General features: G+C 63.6%; 1 protein-coding gene across 1 annotated transcript in view; it reads right to left on the reverse strand.

The window, feature by feature from the left end:
* The window catches only part of SND1 (staphylococcal nuclease and tudor domain containing 1), a 146,706-nt gene that overhangs the window by 94,516 nt on the left and 37,449 nt on the right, over positions 1 to 14,741 (reverse strand). The window contains exon 11 of the mRNA XM_063323779.1: positions 1,466 to 1,555. Coding sequence (XP_063179849.1) covers positions 1,466 to 1,555 — 90 coding nt within the window. The remainder of the gene's footprint in view (positions 1 to 1,465; positions 1,556 to 14,741) is intronic.

Below are 14,741 nucleotides of genomic sequence, written 5' to 3' on the forward strand. Positions count from 1 at the left end.
CCAAGGCTACCGAAACGGCGAAGGCAGGAGCCCGGCGCGCGCCGCAAGGTTACGGCGAGCTTTAAAGACGGAGGCGGGCGGCACTCGCAGCCTGATGGCTTTTGGCTCCTGTTTCTGGGGGTCACCAGCTCCTGAGCGGCCACTTTGGGCTCGGGGAGGGTAGCAGCCGGCTCCTGTCCCCGCTCCCCTCCTCCTGCTGCCGACTGCCATCCCGCAGCTCCCGCCCGTCCCTCCGATGGGCTCATGGACGCCCCACACCACAGCACGGTGCTGGGAGGCCCAGGAGGAAGGCAGGACCCTCATCCTCCTCCCCAGCATGGTGACCCATGCCACCCGGATGCGGTGATGGGGACACAGGGGACGCAGAGAGCAGCCACCGGCCTCGGGGACGGTTGGTGACACGGGGACGGGTCCCCCCAGCACCTCGGGGCTGGGGACGGGGGGCGCAGGACGGGTGCAGGCAGCACCCGGGGGCTCTGGCGGGGCTGGCCCCATCCCCAGCCGCGGTGGGGACTCGGTGACCGGAGCCGGTGGCTTCGGACAGGCGTTGCCCTCGGCTCCTACCCGCCAACGTGAACGCAAGCAGGTTTGGGGAGAAAAAAAGGCGGTTTTGAGCAACAGCCAAGCGTGGCGGGATGGGAGAGAGCCAAGCCCACCCTGCCGCACCGCAGAGCGACGGCGGCTGGAGGAAAACCGGCACCGGTGACCCCCGGGGTGGCCGGCAGCGCTCGGACACGGCAGCCCAGCACGGGGCCAGGCCCCTCCCAGTAAGGACTGGGTTTCCATTTCAGAGACCGGAGCTCCCTTCACAATTCCCAGCAACGTCCCCGCAGCCGCTTTTGACTACGACAAGTGACAGACTTCCCATTAGAAAAGTCTCGCAAGCTGCAATTTTTTTTTTTCTCTCTTTTTTTTTTGGTTTTTTTTGTTGGTTTTTTTTTTTGTGTGTGTGGTTTTTTGTCGTGTTTTTTTTTTTTTTTTTTAATATATAAACAGGGCTCCGGAATGGAAAGATGCAATTAGGCATGGAAATAGTCCTCAATGAGCAGCAGCGAGTCAGCCTCGCTATGAAGGAAATTGATTTTATTTGACCATTTTACGAGCGTTTGAAAATTGCATCCTGAGCATGTGCTTCAGTAGTTAAGTGCACATTATATTCTTCATTCCCCTGAATTGCTTTAAACCAGCCTAGAAAAATATGCCGGGGAAACAAAGGGAAATATGAGGCGAGGCAGGTACAGAGCGCTGCTGGGAAATGGGTGCAGCAGTCGGGGAGGGGGGGGGCGGCCAGCTCAAAGGATGCTCCAGATTTGGGTGCACCCCCCCACCCCCACCCCCAATTCCTCCGGCTCATCCCTAAGGACGGATGCGGCACCACCGGCAGCGCCAGCTCCTGGCCCCTCGTTAGCACCCAGCCCCTCATTAGCACCCAGCCCCTCGTCACCCGCCCCCGTCCCCTCCGTACCTTCTTCCCGATGAGCTTCTTGCGCAGGAACTCCCGGGCCTCGAACATGTAGGGAATGTCGTAGAGGGGCCTCAGCTTCCTGTTCTTGTCCTGCAGCGCGGGCAGAGAACGGGGCACAGGTCAGGGGACCCCCCGAAACCACCGCTCCCCGGGAGGAGACACCCCAAACCTGCACCCAGAGCTCCCCCCCAGGCCCGCTTCCATGGGTGCCCTCTGGCTCCTGCACCCCGGGGTGGGCTCCCCGAGCATCGCCGCAGCCCCGGGGTGACACGAGCACCCTCCCACCCGTGCCATCGGTCACCTCGCGGTGCCAGGCTGAGCATCCCCTCCGAGCTTCAGCGGCAGCTCCGTAAGGGGAAGGGATGGAATTTTAGGGGGGTGGGGGGTGGCCAGGGTCCCCCCTCAAGGAGCCAGGCAGCCCAGCAGCGGAGCCCGCAGCCCCGCAGGCGCTGCCCGGGGATCTCCGCTGCCGGAGGGGAGCACCAAAGGTCTCGGATCCCCAAAACGCCGGGCACAGCACCCCCTCCCTGCGCCCACCCTCCCAACCCCCTGGGAGGGGAACACCGAGCCCAAAAAGCTCTGGAATGAAGCGAGCTACGTGAGCCGGGTACACGGCTGCCGCTCACGCAGCCTCCTGCGCTACTTGTTCGTTAGACAGGCTCGTTATCGGCCAGCGATTAACAGCATTTGCGGGATGAAACGCCCAGGAAAGGGAACCGGAGGGCATCTGGCCGCTCGCTGCCCATCGGCTGCTCGGGGCCTCTCGCGGGCAATAAAATCCCTTCAAAGGGTGAGCAAAAAGGGGAGTTTTCCAGCGGGAATGGCAGCGGGGATCTGGGAAGGACGCGGGGGCAGGAAGGGGCCTGGGAAGGGCTCGAACCGCATCGCGCTGCACCCGCACGAGCTCCGCGGCAGGTCTCGTGGAGCAGTGAGCCTGGTGAGCTACATAAACAACATATCGGATGTACAAGATAAGCCACACAGGGCTCGGGGTGCTGCTCGCCCTCCCTGGGCCACCCCCGGCCCCCCACAGCATCCCGACGGGCTCCGTGGCACAGCACGGCAGAGCATCGCCCGACGGCACAGCAGGGCTCCAGTCGAACCACAGAAGAGCCGGGGTGGGGACTGAGCTGCCACCAAGGCTGTCAATGTCCCTCCCTGGAGTGCCGGGGAGGGGGCCAGGAACAGTGTCCCCAACCCCTGGCTTTCCCTGGGGGGTCCCTCCTGCCTGGTCACCCTCCCCAAGAGTGACCAAGAGCACGGAGCAGGTGCGCAGCAGCGTCCCCGGTCACCCTCCCCGGGACGAGGTTTTGGGGACTGAACAATTCCCAGGCCAGAGACGGTGTTTTCGGAGCCACCACCCTCAAAGGGGTTTGTGTCCCTCCCCTGAACTCTGCAACCACCACCCCTGGGCACAGCACGCGGTGTGATGGTACCCCAGACCCGGCTTTGAAAGCTGTGCCAAGGGGCTGCCGCTCCTCGGCACCATCCCTGGAGGGAGCGACGCAGCTTTCCCCGGCAGATCCTGCTGCGCTGGACTGGGGACACACTTTGTGGTCGGCTGCACTGGCACCGTTACGGTTATGGTGCGAAGGGAAGAAGGAGGGAGGAGAAGCCAACCCAGCCCAACCCAACCCAACTCAACCCAACCCAACTCAACTCAACCCAACCCAACTCAACCCAACTCAACTCAACCCAACCCCACCCAACCCAACCCAACTCAACCCAACTCAACTCAACCCAACCCCACCCAACCCAACTCAACTCAATCCAACCCCATCCAACCCAACCCAACCCAACCCAACCCAACTCAACTCAAGTCAACTCAACCCAACCCAACCCAACTCAACTCAAGTCAACTCAACCCAACCCAGCCCAATCCTGGGAGCTCCCTAGCTCACGCCGGTGGAGGACAGCCCTTGGCACATCACTCAGCTCGCCGTCACAGTGTCGTGAGGCACAGCCCCCTGCACACCCTGCCGAGCCGGGGAGGAACGCACTGAGAAGAGGGAGATAAGGCAAAAGCAGCAGGAAATGAAGGAGAGGAATCAGATGGGAGAGGGAGCAAGTGGACAAAGGCACGCCGGCACTCGCGCTCCACGTTCTTCCATAATGAATGAGGCTTTGATAGAGTTTACTGTCCCCAACGCCGTTCCCAGGCTGCTCCTTGGAGCCGCTCCCTCCTCCACCCGCATCACCGCAGCCCCTGCCAGCACTGGTGATGGGAACAGGCCAGATTCTGTGGGGACATCCCCACCCACAGCAATGACCGGGTGCTGCACCCAGCGCCAAACCCATCCTTGGAGGAGGTTCCTGCTCATGCAATGGCTGAAAACCCCTTTGCCGGCAGGACGAGGGCAGGTCCCGAGCCTGGCAGGGTGCGGGATCAGCGGAGATGGGATTTCATCTGGAAAGGAGCTTTTATACTCGCCGGGGGTCAGCCCGATATCACTCGTGGCACAGAAAAGCTTCCTGGCACCTCATGACGAGGTTTGATGAGGCTGGCGTGGAGCTGTGGCGGGCAGCGCGGGATGCAGTGCCAGCTAGGCGGCCCCGAAGCCCGTTTTCCACCAGGGAGAGAGCTTTCTCCTCGCCCCATATAAAATAAAGCGCACGGGGACGGCACGGCTGGCGGGTGGCTGGAGGGAAGCCCCGGCACAGGGGCTCTGGGACGGTGCTGCCGTAAGAAAGGCTGGGGCTGGCTCCCCGGCTGCGCCTCGGCACGCTGCAGGACGATGCATTATTCACGCTGCTCCCCTCCCCGGTGAGGTGCGTGGGGACGGAGGCGTCTCCATTATTCAGCTGGTGCCAGAAAAATTCCCGGCCCCGCGCCAGAGCTGGAGTCGAGCCGCGTGATAAATCCTGCGGCGCCAGGAGGGGGGTCTGAGTGGAGCTGGGGGGGAGGAGGGGGGAAGGCTGCCTGCTCCTCCTGGGGCATCCCCCCTGGGGCAGCCCCCCATGGACCAAGGGCATCCCCCTGGGTCAGTCCCTTCATGGACCAGGGGCATCCTCCCATGGGGCATCTCCCCCTGGACCAGGGGCATCCCCCGCAGGGCATCGCCCCATAGAGCAACCCCCCCTGGACCAGGGGCATCCTCCCCATGGCATCCCCCTAAGGACCGGGGGCATCCCCCCTGCAGCATCCCCCCATGGTCCAGGGGCGTCCTCCCATGGGGCATCTCCCCCTGGACCAGGGTCATCCTCCCCATGGCATCCCCCATGGACTGGGGTCATATCCTCTGGAGCATGCCCCCATGGGGCATCCCCCTATGGACCGGGGGCATCCCCCCTGCTGCATCCCCCCATGGGTCCCATGGGGCACCTTCCCCTGGACCATGGGCATCTCCCCTGGGGCATCCCCCCACGGACCGGGGGCGTCCCCCCATGGGTGTCCCCTGAGATCTCCACAGCAGCACCCATGGACCTGTCCCTGTTGCCTTGTGGCAGGGCCCCCCCGGCCGCACGGAGCTGGCGGAGCAGGGCTGCCCAACTCCTCGTTTCACAGCCCAGTGCTGCGAAGCGGTGCCGGACCGTCACGGCCGTCACCTCGCTGGAAAATCACCGCGCGCAGAGACAGAGAATTCAGCCAAAGGGCTGAGACACGGGGCGGGCTCAGCCCTCCGACGCGCGGATGCTCCCTGCCTCGCTCCGCTCCAGCCCCCGGGGCAGGCAGGGCCTCAACTGGCCCGGTGGCGACGAGGGCCAGCGTGCTGTCACAGCTACCAGCCGTACACCGGCAGAGAGGAGCACGTGGAAGCTGCCACCAACCGTGCCACCCTTCCCAACCACATTCGAAGCGATGGGGAGCACAACGCCAGCATGCCTTTCCCGACTGCCAGCCCCTGCTCCCTGCTGGGAGAGCCCCCCCAAAGCCCCGGAGAGCCCCCAGAATAAGCGCTTGCGCTCAAAGGCTCGCCTTCGCAGCCCAGCCGCGGTGGGACCTGACGGGACGCGGGTGACGAGTCTCTCCCAACCTCGACAAGGTCACGGCGAAGCTTCAAGATAAATAACGCCGCCTGTGCTCCTGTCTGCTGCTCTACACAGGCAAAGCCCTGTGCAAACAGTAATTAATCCTCACTAACAAACTCCAAATTTATTGCTTGTTTAAGTGTCTATCTGGCACAGGCTGTTAAATCCCTAATCCCATCCCGCCCTGCGCTGGAGCACGGGAAAGGGGATGGCGGGAGCGAGCAGCAAAGCCCTGGGTGGCCCCAGCATCACCCGGCCCACGGTGCAGTGCCGGGGACTCGGGTGCCGCGGCGACCACATCGGCGGAGCAGCGACCAGAGAGCAGCCGGGCAGCCTCTGCATGAGCAGGGAGCAGGAGCTGCTCACAAAGATGCCCAGGCTTTGCTTTCACAGCTCCCACGGGATGTACCCGCCATCCCACCCGGCACGGGGCTGGCACGGTGCAGCTTTGGGTCCCTGCATGCGGCTGGAACGGTTAAGCCATGGATTCTGGCACGGGTCTGGCACGGTGCCGCCTGGGATCCTGGCACAGCACTGGGGCAGTGCAGCCATGGATTCTGGCACGGTGCAGCCGTGGGTACCAGCACGGTGCTGGCGGGGTGCAGCCATGAGTCCTGGCACAGCACCGGTGTGATGCAACCATGGGTCCCCGCATGGCACTGGCATGGTGCAGCCATGGGTCCTGGCACAGCATTGGTGCAGTGTGGCCATGGGTCCCGGCATGGGGCTGCTGTGGTGCAGCTGTGGGTCCCGGCACAGGGCTGGGGCCACGTGGCCATGGGTCCTGGCACGGTGCTGGCGTGGGTCCCAGCACACACTGGTGTGCTGCAGCCGCAGCTCCCAGCACGGTGCTGGCACGGTGCAGCTGTGGGTGCCAGCACGGCGCTGGTGCAGCTGTGGGCCCCGGCATGGTACTGGCACAATGCAGGCACGGGCCCTGGCACGGGGCTGGCGCGGTGCAGCCGTGGGTCCTGGCACAGCATTGGTGCGGTGCAGCCGTGGGTCCTGGCATGGTGCTGGCACGGTGAAGCTGTGGGTCCTGGCACGACTCTGGCACGGTGAAGCTGTGGGTCCTGGCACGACTTTGGCATGGTGCAGCCGTGGGTCCTGGCACAGCGTTGGTGCGGTGCAGCCGTGGGTCCTGGCACAGCGCTGGCACGGCCCTGGTGCTCTGGAGGGGCTCCTCTGCCCGGCGCAGGCAGGATTCTCCTGGCCGGTGCGAGCCCCCGCAGCTGCACTAAGGTGAGGGGGGGACATGCCTGCCCTGGGAGCAGCCTTCGAGCGCTCAAAGCCTCTTCCGCGCGCGGTGGCGGCGGCGGCCGCTCTCCTCGGCGTGGCACAGCAGCCAACGTTTGCCTTAAAAAAAACCCAGCAGCAACCTCGGAGCATCTCACGGGTCGGCAGCCACGTGGGACCACCACCCACCAAAAAGGGGACCCCACCGCCGGCGCAGCCACCCCTCCCCGTGCCGTGCCGTGCCGTGCCGTGCCGTGCCGTGCCGGGACCCCCGGAGAGGTGGGGGCTGAGTCCTCGCCGAGGCCACCGCGTCGTGACGCTGATGAAAAATGCAAAGCCTCCTGTAATTCCCAGCGCAAGTAAAAGGCGCTGGGCTGTGCCAGGAGTCGGATAATAGAAACGTTTAAGTGGCCAATACATATCGCCCGTAACCGCGGCCCTGTCAGCCACCATTAAATACCGTTTTGCCGGCCTGTAAAAATGATATTTCATAGCGGAGGGGGAAGTGGCCCCGCGGATCGTTCTGGGAAGCCGTTCAAGAATTTGGACACACGTTTGAGGTTTTGCAAATAAACATTAAAAATCAATATAACAGCAAGGATGTTAACTAAATTCTACGACCGTCAAACATCCAGCAATTAGAGACGCCCAGAAGGATATGGCTTTTTTTTTTTTTTTTTAAGCTGCTTTTCAAGCCAAGAGCTCGAACCGCTGCAGCATCCCCCTGTGCCGCCTTCCCGGATGCGGCATTTAATGGGGAAGCGACATCCTCGGACATCCCGGCAGGCGGGATGGGGGAGAGGGATGGCACAGCTCCGCCGACGCCGAAACACCGGCCCCGGCTTCCCCCGGCTGCCGGGGAAGAGTCATCATCCACCAGCCATTCAAAAAATAATTAAGAAAAAATCAAAACCCAAGCCCGTTAGCCTCATTCAATTAAAGGTGTGCAGCAAGGAAGTTGGGTCATTAGCGAGAAAGTCGACGTGGGGCTTCATCTCCGCCGAGATGCCGGAGGAGGGGAGGGGGAAGATGCTTCTCCCCCCGACCCCCCACCCCGGGGGATGCGGAGACGGGGATTTCAATCCCAAAATCAACGGGAACGTGCGGCTTCCTCGCCGGCTGCCGGCAGACCCCGGGGAAAGAAGCCGTTTTTTGGTTTAAAATGAAAGACGGAGCATCTCGAACGCAGGTGCTGACCCCGGGGCCGGCGCTGGCTGCGCCCCCCCCCAACCTCCCTCCTCCTTAACTAACCCCCGCGTGGCATTAACCACCTAACGGGCCGAGTGAGTTACAGCTCTCCTGTCAAATTAACATCATTACGCCGTACAGTAGCCAATTAAAGCCTATTTTCAGGAAAGCAGCAGCCCACATCTGCCGTGAAGGATTGCATCCTGCCATCGGGGCGGGGGGGGGTTAAACACCGAGTGCCCCCCGTTCCCCGCGGCCGGGGGTCCCACTGCCAGCCCCTGGCCCCCCTCCCAGGGGCAGGGGATGGGGACGACGACGGATGCGGGTGCAAATGCTGGAAACGCTCCGAGACCCTGGCCAAGACGCAGCCCGGGGTGCCGGCGGCACTTCAAAACACCCCACCAGTGCCAGAGTGCTGGCAGAGCTGGGGGGAACAGCCTGGACCCCCCCAGGGATGAGCCAAGGGGTCCCAGCTCCGCATACGCAGGATTTGGGGGTTCCAAGGATGCCGGCGCAGGATGCTGCGGGGGCCAGCACTCATGGTGCGACCCCCGAAGAGCCGAGGGGACCCGCAGCCCGGCAGTGCCGCGGGAGCGCAGGTGGGGAGAGCTCCCCCCTTCCCCGCCAGCGCAATCAGGGAAGCTTATTATTTGTAAAGCAATTAGCATAGCAAATCAACTCCAAGCGACACGCCAGAATAAGCCCTTCAAACCGGCGAGGCGAGGGGGAGAGATTACCAGCTGCCACCGAGAGCGGTGCCGGCAGCGTGCCCGGCGTCCCCGGGGCTCCTCAGGGACGCAGCACCCCCCGAGGGACCCCGGGGTTGGGGGGGAACCTGCCCCGTTCAGAAGCCGGGGGCTCTGGGGGAAGGATCCGACCCGGAGCGAACGGGGGGCTCGGTGGTGGGGGGGACCGGGGCTGCGGTGCCAGGTCTTGCTCCCCCATGCACCGGGAGGGCGAAGGCGAGGGAGGGATGGGGAGACAGTTCATTAACGGAGGGACGGGGGAGACGGTTCGTTAGCGGAGGGCCAGGGAAACGGTTCATTAGCAGTGTCACGCCTGCGGTTTCCATCCTGGGCTGAACCCGTCACACCGGGGTCGCCAGGGGATGTGCCGAGTGGGAAATCCAGCGGGGAGGGCAGCGAGGCGGCGACGGCCACCGCGGCGGCATGCTCTGCGTCGGTGGGACAGGGACCCCCCGGCACAGGGCTCGGCGAGGAGCCCGCGGCTGCCGAGCATTCGGGGACAGGCTTTTTCCCGTCTCCAAGCCTCCGTAGCGCGTGGACGCCCCGCTCAGCAAAGCTGGCAAGGCAGGCGGCGGGTTCATCGGCACTCACGTGGGCCACGCTCTCACAATCGGCACCGGCTCGTGCAGGGCTCCGTCCCAGGAGCCGGGAAGCGCTGCTGTGAGGAAAGGGATGACACCAGGAGCAGAAACAGCTACAGGAACGGAACATCCCTGAGGATCGCAAGGCACGTGCTGCGGCGAGGAAAGAAGGACGAGGGGCTCCCGGCGCAGAGGAGAAATAAGCAGCATCTCTGCTCGGGCGGCCCCAGGTGCCGATTCCCGGCTGCGGAGCGTGAAGTGTGTTTTCCGCGTCTCCCGCGCTCCGTGCGCTCTCCTGCGGGAGCGTTCCCCGCTCCCCGGCTGACTGCACAGCCCCTGCTTCGCAGCGGGCACCTGGTACGAAGGCACCGCGCGCCCCCGAAATGCTCCAGGGATAAACAGAGCTGGGAAGGGGGTTTAAACGGCAACAGGGGAGAGAGGGGATGTCCAGAAACCCCACGGAGCGACCGAGGGGTGGCTGAGAGAGGGAAGGGCTGCAGCCAGCCCTGCCGTGCCGTGCCGTGCCGTGCCGCGCCACCAGCCCCCGCTCAGCCCTGGGGGGGTCACACAGGTCCCCAGCCCCACCTGGGTGCATCCTCAGCCACAGCGATGACCGCGGTGTCACCACGCTCGGCGGCATGGACCGGATCGGCACAGGGACCTGCCAGGCAGGAGCCGCACGGGAGTGGAGTCATTTGTGGCAGCGGCCAAGGACTAATGAGTTTGAGGAGCTAATGAGTTTGAGGGGTACGGGCAGATCCGGCACCCCCCAGCAGGCTGGGAGAGCAGCTCTCGTCCAGCTCCTCCCGGGGAGGGAAGATCAGAGCATCTCGGTGGCGGCTCCTCCAGCTACTTCAATATTTACGCTGAAAGGGTTAGAACAGGCTGCCCAGGGGATCACAGAATCATGGAATGGTTTGGGTGGGAAGGGACATTTAAAGGCCACCCAGTGGCACCCCCTGCCCTGGGCAGGGACACCTCCCACCAGCCCACGTTGCTCCAAGCCCCGTCCAACCTGCCCTTGAACCCCTCCAGGGATGGGGCAGCCACAGCTTCTCTGGGCACCCTGGGCCAGGGGCTCACCGCCCTCACAGCAAATGATTTCTTCCCAAGATCTCATCCCAATCTCCCCTCTTCCAGTGGAAAACCCTTCCCCCTCGTCCCGTGGCTCCCCTCCCTGAGCCAGAGTCCCTCCCCAGCTTTCCTGGAGCCCCTTGAGGGACTGGAAGGGGCTGGAAGGTCTCCCCGGCGCCTTCTCTTCTCCAGGCTGAACCCCCCCAGCTCTCTCAGCCTGTCCCCACAGCAGAGGGGCTCCAGCCCTCCCAGCATCTCCGGGGCCTCCTCTGGCCCCGCTCCAACCGCTCCGTGTCCTCCTTATGTTGGGGACTCCAAAGCTGGACACAGCGCTCCAGGTGGGGTCTCACGGGAGCGGAGCGGAGGGACAGCATCACCTCCCTTGGCCGCGCTGCTTGTGATGCCGCCCAGGCTCCCGTTGGCTTAAAGTGGTGGAGTCGCCATCCCTGGAGGGATTTCAGAGCCGGGCAGGCGCGGTGCTGAGGGACGTGGGTCAGTGGTGGTTTTGTCAGTGTGAGGTTGATGGTTGGACTCGATGATCCGAAAGGTCTCTTCCAAACTAGGCAATTCTGTGATTCTGTGACTCTACCGAGGCCGGCCGGCGTTACAGCCCTAAGAGGATTAACGCCCGCGGCCGCCCCAGCAGCTCTCTGAGCCCCACACAAAGGGACGGCTCTGAAGTAATGGGGGTCAGGAAGAAGTTTTCCCTGGAAGCCCGTTATCCCGCAGCATGGCTCCCACCTCCTTCCACATCACCTGCCTGCGCCGGCAGAGCAGGCAGCTCCAAAAGCCTCGGCCAGATCCGATATGGGTGCTTGCCCCATCCCAAGGTCGCCTTGCCCCCATCGGAGTCGTCCTTTTGGGCCAGCTCGGCCCAAAGCAGCGTTGCCCGGGGGTGCCACAGCACGGGGTCGGGCAGGGCAGTGGGGGAGCTGCCGGCGGTGGGGAGCGCGGCGAGGCAGGGGGGCGGCAGCGCCGGCGCGGTGCTCCTGGCACAAACCGTGCCGCAGCGAGGGGACGACGCCCCCGGGAGTGAGCGCCGCAGCTGAATCACCCCTGTCCCGGCACCCCCGGGGGGGAAAGGGTTTCCCCAAACCCTGTGGAGCCCTCGGGCAGGTATCCGAGCATCCCAGGCCCTGGAATTACTCCAACGTTGCCAGCGGAGTCCAATTAAAGAGAGAAAAACAAACTTCTTCTGAGTTGAGCATCCGTACTCCAGCACGAGGGAGAGGCCCCCATTTTAATTGCTTTCATTATCAAAACAGGCTCCCCGCCGGAGCCTCGTAATTGGAAGACGACCATTTTAACGCGATTTGCATTTTATCAAAGCGCATTGAGAGGGCTCGCAAGGAGCCCTCTTCCCCCCCGGCCCCCCAGCACTGCACCGGCACCGCGACGGGCACTGCAGGGACGATGCTGTCCCCTCGGGAGCGGGGACTTTGCACGGTGGCGGTGACTCCGGATGGGCTGAGACGGGCCGAGCCCGATGACGACTTTCCTCGCTTCCCAGCGCAACTCGCCGCCGCAGCCGCGCCGAGTCCTCCCGCTCTGGAAATGCTCTTCTGCTTCTTCTTCCCCGGCGGCCGAGCGGCTCAGCACGCCCGCAGCCAGCCCGGGAAGGCAGGGGACGGCCAGCTCTCGGGTGGCACGGCCAGCTCTCGGGTGGCACGGCCAGCCCAGCCCCACTCACACCGCACAGGCACAGCGAAGGCCTTTCTCCATCATCATCCTCAACACGGAGCTGGGTCTGCAGCCGGACACAGGTCCGGGCTCAACCCCGGACAGCATGGAGCAAGTTTTCCGCATCTTCCAATCTCCTTCCCGAAACCAGCCCAGGGCAGGAGAGCAGCCCAGCCTGTGGAGACGCTGCCGGGAGGGGGAAAGGCTCCTCCATCCTGTCTTTTCCTGCCTTATCCCGTATCCATCCTCCGCCTCTCCCATAAAACCCATCAATACCAGCCCCGGTATTGATGGTGCTGCCGGCGCTCGCCGCTCCCATCTCCTCCCCGGGGCGTCGGGGCTGCGCTCACCGTGCCTGGGCTCCCTCCCGCCGCCTGGCCAGCAGCTATCCATCTCCATCAAGCTTGAAGGCGCCCATGAATCACGTTAGAGGCTCTAATTTAAACCTTCTGCCTGCTGCCACACGCTGCCTGCTCCTCTGCCTCGGCCGGCCCGTTGCAGCGGTGAAGAGCGGGAGGAGCACGGTGATGGGGAGCATCCTGCATCGTGCCCGGGCTGTTGGTGCCGGTCCCGACGATGCGGCGGCGAGGAACGGCACGGAGGAGCGGCAGCACCGGGAAGGCGGTGGCCAGAGGAGGTGACCCCCAAAGCAGGGCTTACGGGGCCCGTAGGTGCCACTCGGGATGCAGGTGGCACCGCGGGGTTGATTTCGGCAGCGGCGCGGCACGACCCGTCCCAGGTGCACACAGGACACGCACGGTGCCGTAACCGGTCACCTTGGGGCTTCTCTCGCCTGGCGGAGCAGCAGAGGAAGCAGGAGATGGCCTTTTCCGCGGGGATTTCCATGGCTGCAGTTAGTGCCTTCCGCCCGGCGTGTGCTGCCCTGGCCCTGCAGCGGGTCCCTGGCGGTCCCCAGCCTCGTCCCTCCGGCTCTCAGCATCCCGGGGGGACGCAGCCGAGAACTGCACGTCCCGCTGTGTGCTCAGCAGCCAGCGCCGCAGCATCGCCGGGGCAAACAGCTCACGCAACACCAGCAACTCTCACCTGCACCGAGAAACCATCCCCGCTCCCTTTTTGGGCTCAAAAAAACCAAACCCGAGCGCAGCCAAGACCAAAGCCACCATACTTCCAACTGCTTCATAGAATCATAGAATCATTCAGGTTGGAAAAGACCCTTGGGATCACCAAGTCCAACCATCAACCCCACTCTACAAAGTTCTCCCCTACATCCCACCCCTAACACCCCACCTAAACACCCCACCCCTAACACCCCACCTAAACACCCCAACCATAACACCCCACCTAAACACCCCACCCCTAACACCACACCTAAACACCCCACCCCTAACATCCCACCTAAACACCCCATCCCTAACACCACACCTAAACACCCCACCCCTAACATCCCACCTAAACACCCCATCCCTAACACCACACCTAAACACCCCACCCCTAACACCCCACCTAAACACCCCACCCCTAACACCGCACCTAAACACCCCACCCCTAACACCCCACCTAAACACCCCACCCCTAACACCGCACCTAAACACCCCACCCCTAACACCCCACCTAAACACCCCAACCATAACACCCCACCTAAACACCCCACCCCTAACACCCCACCTAAACACCCCACCCCTAACACCCCACCTAAACACCCCACCCCTAACACCCCACCTAAACACCCCATCCCTAACACCACATCCCTAACACCCCACCCCTAACACCGCACCTAAACACCCCACCCCTAACACCCCACCTAAACACCCCACCCCTAACACCGCACCTAAACACCCCACCTAAACACCCCACCCCTAACACCGCACCTAAACACCCCACCCCTAACACCACATCTTCGCCAGAGCAGAGCCCGTATCTCCGGTCGCCGCCGTGCTCAGCGCCTCTAACTCCTCGAAAACGGGTAGAAAAGCACCTTTTGTTTGTGGCCCGTAATTCCCTGAAGGTTCCACACCAGGGCTTTGCTCCTCACCTGCAAGAACACGGTTTCGGGGAGAGGAGCAGAACCTGCCGGCTCCCTGCCAGGGCGGCTGCGCCAGCCGCGGCCACGCCGGGCGGAGGATGCTCCGTGCCCCCGCAACCCTCCTGCGCGTGGCGGCTTGCAATCACATTAGCAGCCGGCTTAAATTAATAAAGTTGTTTGTCTTGTCAGCGTGTGCTACACGTTGAACAAGGACCCTCTCGGGAGCCGCGCTCCTGCCGCGCAGGGACGAGCCGGATCCTGCCGGGGACGAGCCGGCGCTGCCGCATCACGGCATCCCCGCTCCTGCCTCCTGACCGTCTTCCTCGTCCCTGGGGATGGAGCTCGAGGTTTTTGGCATCACGCATCCGACATGGGGACACGCTCCCCCCGAGGCACCCCAGAGCAGTTCGCACTCGCTTCCTCGATGCTCTCTCCCTGCCCGCTCCAAGATAGCGATTGTGTGGGACCAGCGTGATGCTGCGATTCTATGATGCTACGATGGGGGCGAAGCGGGGCCGGGCAGCATGGAGGATGGGGACGAGGACAGCAGAAAGCTCGTGACACGCAGCCACGGCAAAGCCTCCGCTGCTCCGGTCCATGGGGAAATAAAACCACCCCAGCAGAAAAGCCACAGGACAACTGGACGCGGCGCGGTCAATGCGATCATCATCACCGTCACCTCTCTCCCGGCACAAAAATAAAAGGCGAAGCTGCAGATGCTGCTTCGGCACAAAATATCAGAGGATGAGCACCGGCTGGCAGGGCTTGGGAGAGAAACAGGCATTTTTGGGAAGGGCGCTGGTAGAGCACGGGCTGGG

Source organism: Chroicocephalus ridibundus, chromosome 1 (genome assembly GCF_963924245.1).
Source record: "Chroicocephalus ridibundus chromosome 1, bChrRid1.1, whole genome shotgun sequence".
Taxonomy (NCBI): Eukaryota; Metazoa; Chordata; class Aves; order Charadriiformes; family Laridae; genus Chroicocephalus; species Chroicocephalus ridibundus.